Source organism: Lotus japonicus, chromosome 2 (assembly GCF_012489685.1).
Source record: "Lotus japonicus ecotype B-129 chromosome 2, LjGifu_v1.2".
Lineage (NCBI taxonomy): Eukaryota > Viridiplantae > Streptophyta > Magnoliopsida > Fabales > Fabaceae > Lotus > Lotus japonicus.
In genome coordinates, this window is record NC_080042.1 from 48,490,227 (window position 1) to 48,499,591 (window position 9,365).

Sequence of the window (9,365 nt, forward strand, 5' to 3'; positions counted from 1 at the left end):
AAACACCATACAAATCCATATCATCAACATCCACCTCATTCAGCTTCAATATAAGAAACAAGTTTCTCTATAGAGGATGGATACAGATGCAGACCATAAGTCAAGGTTACGCAAACATTGCGTAGGATACACTTTAGGGCAAGCATGTGTTCGGTGTGGAGAGCATGCATGTGTAAACAAACCTGCTAAACAACATAGGAAATATCAGGGCGAGTGAAAGTTGAGATGTACAAAAGTGGCACAAGAAAGGGGGATTTGAATTGTGTCATCCAAAACTTTGGTTTTTCAAAACGATTGAAAGTTTTGTGACCTTCAATGGAATCGTTTGGTGCAGAGGATAAGTGAGCATAGTGATAGAAATAAGACACTCAGGATTTTATCCTGGTTCACCCCTAAACCATAGGGTTATGTCTAGTCCTGGGCTTCAACAAGATTCATTAAGCAAATATCAAGGATTTCTCCTACAAGTATTCTCCAGGACTTCTCCCAACAAGTATTCTCCAGGACTTCTCCCAACAAGTATTCTAAGGACTTCTCCTTACAAGTATTCACCAGGACTTCTCCCAACAACTATTCTCCAGAAATTCTCCCAAAAAGTATTCTCAGGACTTCTCTTTAAATGATCCTTTTGAAGATCGTTTACTTCTCCAAATATCTTTTCTTATAAGAGGGATAATAGATACATTCAGATCGCAAGAACTGTAAAGTATTGAATATGAGATTTGACACTAGGGATATACTTTAAGTTCTAAAACATGAGAGAGTAAGTGATGGAAAGTATTTAAGATTCTCTCTTCTTGAAGCAGATAGTATAGATAAGCCTTGTTGAATAATGAGCTAAAAAAGATAGCTTGCAATGTCTTCAGATCTTGCTCTTTATACTTCTGAATCTTCTGGGTGATGAAAGCTAGCCGTTAGAGCGTGTACTTTACGAAGCTTCTATCTGTTGGATCAAACGGTACTTTATGTACTTGTGTCAGGTGCATTAAATGCATGGTAGTATTTGATGAAGAACTTTTACCGAAAAGATGTAGTATGTCAGCAGGTAGCAATTTTCAAAAAATTGGACCGATTTATTAACCGGTCGAGGCACCGATTTAAGGTTCAAAGGTTCGACCTGGGTTAAACCGAGGTTGAATCGTTATAATTAAATAATTATTAAATATTATATAAAAACTAAATGTTGTCAAAAATAAAACATTAAAAGTTGTTGTTCTGTTGGGTGTATACAATTATATACACTTAAATCAAGTTTAAGAATGTCACAGCCCATGTATATTATAATCGAGGTATTGGGCCCAAAGTTTAATTAGAGAAATTTTTCAAAATCCACGTTGTAACACCCCGATTTCCGGGTGTCACTTTAGTAGCTCAAAAATAAAATAAAGCGGAAAAACGTGAATATTTTTTTTTTCGTTTGGTTTAAATAAAATGACTTGTCGAAATAAAGACTCAACTCAATCGCGATTAACAGCGACTAATATACAATATAAATACAACCCTTGCTGCAACTAAAAACATCTTCACGAGCGTCCTCAAGAGACAGAAAGTAACGTCAAGTAACTGAAAGTAGTGCCCACAGGCAAATAAGTGCGACCCATAGTCAGAGTCATACGTTTTATAAATACAGTCCTCCAAGAAAGTAAGTCAGCCCAAAACGGCCTCCAAATGACCTCCTACGTCAGACAAACTCCCTGTGATCCTCATGGAAGAGAACCACACAAAAAGCTAATAGTCGGGGACCTACCCTGCCCCAAAATAAGAAATGAAAATCAGAGCTATGACAACGAAACCCCATATACTACACCCCTAACATCGACCCTCATCCGATCCTGGAAGAAGTCCGGGTCCACATCGAAGGCTCAGTAGTAGTCATTTCGCTCCGGGTCCTCCCCGAACGACGAACCATCACGAATCAACTGTTGAACGTCTGGCAGCAGGCCGACCGCCCAAACACAAACATGAACACAAAGCCAAGGCACGAGGGTCAACTCACAGAATATAATAGATAATACAAGCAACATGTGAAGAATAAGGGGGTGTATATATATATGTTGTATATATACATATAAATTATGCATTGCCTACCCTAAGGTATATACATGGCATGTTATCGAATCTCTAGTAACAACACAATATTCAATATCTCAACAATTCAACAAATAACATAACAATTCTCACCAATATCAAATCATCAAAATCTCAACATATGAAGTTAGGTGATAAGGTTAGTCAAACAATGTATTGTCCTCCCAACGCACAAGTGTCTAACTAAACAAATGTTCCCTGTCGTTTGCCCTGGGGTTAACGACGATGAAATCTCACGCTTCCATGAAGTCTCACGCTTCAATGGAGTCTTACGCTTTCACGAAGTCTTACGCTTCAGTGAAATCTCACACATTCACGAGGTCTCACGCTTCAGTGAAGTTTCACGCATTCACGAAGTCTCACGCTTCAGTGAAGTTTCGCGCCTTCATGAAGTCTCCCGCTTCAATGAAGTCCCACACCTTCACGAAGTCTCACGCTTCAGTGAAGTTTCACGACTCCGCAAAGTCTCCCGCTTCAGCGAAGGTTCCCGTCTCCACAAGGTCTCCCGCCTTAGTGAAGTTTCTGCTTTCACGAAGTCTTACTCTTCAGTGAATTTGCACCCTTTCACGAAGTCTCACGCTTCAGTGAAGTTCCATGCTTTCACGAAGTCTCACGCCTCAGTGAAGCTTCCCGGCTCATCCTTTGGATGGCTAAATAAACTGCTCAAAGAGCGAAGGAGTACCAATGTACTTGGAAACTTATAGTTCCCTGGCTTATCCTTTAGATAGCCAAACAACAAACTGCTCATCGAGCGAAGAGTACCAACATACTCAGAAACTTATTAGTTTCCCGGCTTATCTTTTAGATAGTCAAACAATAAAACTGCACATCGAGCAAAGGAGTATCAACGTACTCAGAAACTTATTAGTTTCCCCAAAACTTGGATTCGGCGACACTTCTCATTTTTCAAAACTAATATCCAAGCCCTAAGTTTTCATTTGACATTGTTATCATTATTTAACGGGTTCAGAGGTTGTTTAGTGTATTATGAATTTTCCTTGTAAAATAGTTTCCATTTAGGTTTATCTCTAAACTTATAAGTTTAAAAGATCTCATCATCCCAAGTAACTCCCAGAGAAGGTCTCGATCCACTAAAATAATAACAAGGCCCGAACCTCCGTTCGTCCCGTCAAACTTTCCCAAAATCCCATGATAAATTTGGCATATATGCCCGTTATCCTCACTCTGACGTACAACAGATATATGTGTAATTGCATAATCAAATTAGCACAATCCAAAAGTCATGGCACATATATCAAGACATCCTAGATTAACCATTTAGCACATAGCATGTGAATCAATATCAACACATCCCAGATTAACCATTTAGCACATAGCATGTGAATCAATAGCAAAAACAAATCCAGCGATAAATATTCAACATTGTCAGCCGAAGCCTCAGAAAACGTTTCCCAGTCAATCACAATCAGGTGCATAAACAATAAATCAAGTCGAATTCATCGACGCCTAAAACATTAACTAGCAAGGTAAGTTGCCCTCACCTCTAGTTCCTCCAGAAACACAGTGTAAGTCACACTCACAAGCTTGCTCAGTCAAGTCCAAGGTTTCCACAAACGAACCTTAGAGCAAACAAAGCAAAAATCAATCAAAATAAGTCGGTACAATCGAAACAATACTATCTAACGTTAGACAAAGCTCAAGAAGCTTCAGAGTACAACATTTAGGCACGAATGGAAGGGTTTTCCCCGAATGGATGGGTTTTGACTCGATTCAAGTTTTGTACAAAAACACTTTATTCGCTAAAACATGCATAACTCGAGCTACAGAACTCGGAATGACACGAAACCAAAACCAAAAATTCGACAACGGAGAGAGCTACGCTATAACTCAGGTCATACAGACCCAAAAGTTATTTTTGGACACGGTACCATGGCATATAAGTTTCGGCCACTATCAAAATAGGGTTTCCCGAACTTTTTCTTCGATCTAATTTAATTCCTAGGTATTCTTAGGCAATATCTAGGCCAGGGAAACTCTCAGAAAAATTATCGGGTCGAAAACTAACACAGGGGTATTTTGGTCAGTGTATTTAGCCCGAAAATTCAAAGTCGGAATTTCGAGAAATAAATTTGATGAGCGTGTTCCTAACGACATTTATAACAACTAATCCTACTGACACTAAGCTCAGTCGAGATTTTTTAATCCAAAGAACGAAGCTTTGGTCAGAAAATGGGTTTTTTCACAGAATTGAAGCTCTGCGACGATTCGGCGAGATTCAGCAGAAAACAACCGGATATTCATGCTCTTGCGCACGTAGGCAATTAGTTTAGACACTGAAATCAAGTTATTTGAACACTTTTACAAAAAGCTCAAAACTTTGAGCACAGAAAGACATAGAGAAAAGCGACAGAATTTGCGATCAAAGGTAAGGAAAAGCATCAGTACCTCGAGGCCTACGCGTAGCAACGAACAGAGCGACGATCAGACAAGAATCGGCGAAAAGCTCTCCTCCCTTTCTCTCCTCCTTGGCCGCGGGTTTGGTGTGGCAATGGTGAAGAATTTTTGGGTTTTTCTCCTATTTATAGGAGATGGAAAACGCGGGAAAAAAGAAAATTTCGCGATTCCGATTTTTCGTGTGCATTCCTCTGTGAATTCTAAGATAGGTTCTGGAGACAGAATTCCAGAAATCGAAACAGGTTTCTTGGAATTTAAGCAAACGATCCAAAGTCGGTGTAAATCGATTTTACCCAAAAAACTACTTTTTGCAGTTGATGTCGGATGAGAAAACTTCTTTCTAAAGAAAGATTAGAAACATCGAAAGAAATGGGTGTTCACTTGTGGAATCTTCGTTTGAAGTTCCGAATAGAAAAAGTCTCCATCGATAGTTTATTTTAAGGTTCTTGAGCTATCAGAGATTCAGTTTCGGAAACTTCCGAGAATTAGATTCGGACGTTCGTACATTCCAGGGTTTCGGATCTAAACGCTTGTCATGGAAAGGATTAAGAGAAATTCTAACATTTCTCTGAAGATTTTTGGAATTAGTTTCTATAGTTTACTAACGCTCTTGCCCTAGGCGTAAGCGAATAAGACTCGCGCTATAACTTATATCGACTTTAATACTATTCTTAGTCTTTTCCTGAACTTTCTCCTTCATAAATTTATTCCATTCAGTAAACACTTGTTCAGGTTTCCTTCACGATACATCGAAACCTAATCGTGGATAGGAATTTAATTAATTAATTCTATAACTGAAATTTTGGGTCTCACACACGTCACCAAGGCTTCACTAAAAGGAACCTAACCTTTGAAAAAAAAGAGAACCAACCCCACACTCTACATAAATAAAAAGCGGGTTTGGTTGATTACCAAGCAGAAAAATAAAGGATTGAATTATCAGATAAAAGAAAATGTTAGCCCCCAGATTATAATATTTAAGTGCAACAAACTTTCATTGGGTATAAACAATTAATTCAGCTTTCCAACAAGCCTATGAGTTGAATCCCAACTAACAATCGTGAGATGGAAACTTGATTCTGTAAGACCAAGAGTTGTTCAGGTGATACAACTCTATGTTTTGATGATAACAAGTGTATTATTGTGTATGAACAATTAGGGTACTCTAACGTTTGTCTCTTGAGTGTGTGACAAACAGGCTCTGACTTTAACTCAAAGGCCAAACTCATAAGAAGTTAAATACCAAAGAGTAACCATTGTAACGCTTCTACAATCACTACGTTCTTCTGAACGGTAGCAAACGCTTCAGATATTCTGAAGATTAAAGCTCTGATGTGGACTCTGAAAGATTCAAGCACTGAAGCTTTGAAGACCAGATGTTCTGAGGAACGGTCCAGAAGCTAAAGACTTGAGTGAAGTCCAAGAGTAAGCTGGCTTCCAAGACCAAAGCACTTCAAGTTCTGAAGACCAGAAGTTCAGAATGAACGGTCCAGAAGGAAAAGTTATGAAGGTCAGAGGATTCAAGCTTCCCTCTGACTCTGATCACATAGCTTCACAAGTTCCAACATGAAGCGTCGCCAAAGATCAATAGTCAACTAGGCTAAGGCAATGTCATTGTCAATAGTACAAAAGCAAGTGTACTATTCTGACTGCCTTACCTACGAGGTTCAACCTTAGCAAGTTCTGGAAATTCCAGAATTGCCCTCCAACGGATGGATTCTTTCAACGGATACAAACCCTAAACCTTGGAGTATTTAAAGAACGAAGATATAAAAAATTGGCGAAGAAGCTATTGTGCAATACAAGTGAAAACTACAAGCGAATACCTTAGCAATATTTCTTCATTGCTCTTATTGTGTTTACCTTTGCTTATTTCAGAAGCTTTCCTTTATAAATCAAACCTTTTACAAACCTTGTTTGTATTTCTTTGAGAGACCAGTGAGGTCAGTATTCTTGAGAAGACTAAGACAAGGTTGTCTTAGTGTTTCTAGTTCATAGGTTGTTAGTCACTGAGCAAGGTGTGCTAATGCAGTTGTAACAATCTTTGAATAGTGGATTGCCTTCATCCTAAGAAGGAAGAAATCACCTTAACGGGTGGACTGGACTAGCTTGAGTGATTCATAAAGTGAACCAGGATAAAATCATTGTGTGCTTTTCTCTATCCTTCTTCTCTTGCACCTTATATTCTTTATACCGAAAAGATTGTCAAAATCTTTGAGAGAAAGCTTTAAAAAACTTCAAAATCCTATTCAAAGCCCCCCCTTCTAGTGTTTTTCATACCTTCAGATTCTCCACTAAAAAATCGTTCAGAATATGATTCGTTAAAGTTAAGAAGCTTGGCGATCGCCGCTTCAAAGTACAAGAACGATCTATGCCCACGAATCATCAAAGCTAACAATTGATCGGCGTTAGAGATTTACGTTCTTAGGGAACTAATCATCTAACTAACTCAACTCGTTTGGATAATAAAAATTAAAACACAATATTACTTGAATCCAAAATAATATTGAAAGCAAGAATTAAAGAACATAAATCAACTTGAATAAAAAGATGAAATTTATTAAGAACTAAACCTCAGGTTTGGAAACACAAGAATATTAAAAGTCCTAAGACTAACTAAGGAGTTTAGCAACTCATACTAGAAAAGATGGAGATATGAGGTAGCTAACAAGAGCTTCAACTAGCCTATTTGTACTAATAGATAAACTTGTCTATAAAGTAACAATCTATGTTATCTAAATTTTCACAAAATCGGGCCCACGGAAAGAGTAAGCTGCAGAATACTCAGGCATTCGCGGGTCCCACAAGAAGGCCGAATATTCAATTGGGATAAACATAAGAGTTGTAGCTATTTAAGTCAGCTTCACGGGCCTTCAATCGGATCCTAATTCCGAGATCTATAGCCCAAGATGTGATAATTTTAGTACAGACTGTTCCAGACTCGTAGGATTAGCGACAGCAACTTTGAAATGAAATTATGACCAAGTTAGCTTTCCAATGACATATTATGCGCTCTATTTGGATATTTGAAGCTCCATATGCAACCTGTTCTACTAGGCAAGGTCATAAAAGCTAAAAGTGTAGAATTAAGCACTTTTCTATGAATAATCCAAATAAGCACTAATGGTCAGTACATGGTTAAGCCATAATAATTAAGCACATAAATGTATATATAGAAGTTTAGAAAGATACACATAAAGTGCATGAATTATGCGCTTATCAGCAGGTAGGTAGCATTGGTCTTTGCTTCTATCCGTTGGTGTGCAAATATAGTTATTTGACAGTGATACCATTGTATTTTCACTTTGTGCATTGTACCTTGTCAGATTATGTGATCTCGCTTTCAGACTTCTTCACAAAGCTATTCTGAATTCTTTCAGCCAATTTGAATGTGATGCACATTCTTTAGACACTCCAACTTTCTTTATATGGTAGGCTTCTTCTTTCAAACGATCTTCCTGCTTCAAATGTTCTTATTTCCTTCTTTCTACTGGTCACTTGAATTTAGACGATAAACTTTGACCAAACACTTGTAACTTCTTCTTAGGAATCAAATATCTTGAGTTTGTGTTGCTTCACTATGGTAGAGCACAATAAGCGTAGACGATAAGCTTTATTTCATTCCTTTTGTGAGATAAAGAGAGAGAGAGAGAGAGAAGAAGCTTGATATTGACAGCATTGTACTTTTCTTGGTCAACTTGCTTCAAGGGAGTAGTTAGATAAACGCGTAATCTCTTTGGCTTCCTTTGCAAGATGGTCAACTTCTGAAATCCAAATTCAATTTTGGCGCTCATTCTATGAAATTGGTTCCATTGGTCAGCAATGAGATAGACAATGAAAGTCTTCACTAAGTGTAGTCTTCTCTTATGCAGACGGTCTAGCAGATTTGATTGTTCTTTGCTTGTGCAGACTGTCTTGTAGCTTTGACCTTTCTTCTCTAGTGTAGATTGTCTTGTAGCATTGTCTTGCAATGTATCATCAGACAATGGAAGATGCGAGTCATAAGTTTTATATCTTGAAATATAATTCACTTGAATTTGTTATCCGTTATACTTATACTCTTGAAAATGTCATCATTCAAAATATGATAAACGATGTATCTAGCGTTTGAACTACACAACAGTGAGGTGTTGAAAGGCACCAGCAAGACTCCGATATAAGGTGCCATCCGCACAAGGAGTGCCAGGTGAGGAACTGAGCTTCTGCTTGGTGTCAACCTGAGTAGTAGACGGGTTGCACCAAGCCATGCCGATGCGAGCAATGATCTCACTAGCATAAGTGCTTTGACTGAGGAAGAGGCCACCTGTATGCGAAGTGAAAGTGATGCAAAGGAAGTAACTAAGCAGAATGAGATCCTTCATAGAAAATTCTAATTCAAGAAGTGCCATAAAGGATTTGCGGAGATCATGAGACGACGCAATGAGGATGATGTCATCAACATATAGCAGAATGTAGGCCATCTCAGTACCCCGCCAGAAGATGAAAAGTGAATGATATGATGTTCGATGTCGGGAGCCAATAGAGGTAACCTAGTTAGCAAAGCACTGGTACCAAGCACGAGGCGCCTACTTCAGACCATAGAGATACTTCTTTAGGCGGTAGACATAGTCTGGGCATTGAGGGTCACAGATACCCAGAGGCTGATGCATGTAGACAGTCTCATGAAAATCACCATGCAAAAAAACATTCTAGACATCCAATTGATGAATGGACTAGGATTTGCAGAGAGCAATAGGGAGAACTGTACCAATGGTAGCTGACTTCACCATGAGACTAAAAGTCTCATCACAATCCACACGTGCAATTTGAGACGGGGAACTTAACTCCCACGTATTATTTCTAATAAGAGCATTAAATTCAGA

General features: G+C 38.5%; 1 protein-coding gene across 1 annotated transcript; it reads right to left on the bottom strand.

The window, feature by feature from the left end:
* Positions 1–8,615: 8,615 nt before the first annotated feature.
* LOC130736542 (uncharacterized mitochondrial protein AtMg00810-like) lies at positions 8,616–8,963 on the bottom strand. Its single transcript, XM_057588361.1, has one exon. It carries the CDS (start codon positions 8,961–8,963, stop codon positions 8,616–8,618), a length of 348 nt encoding a protein of 115 aa, XP_057444344.1.
* Positions 8,964–9,365: the final 402 nt, after the last annotated feature.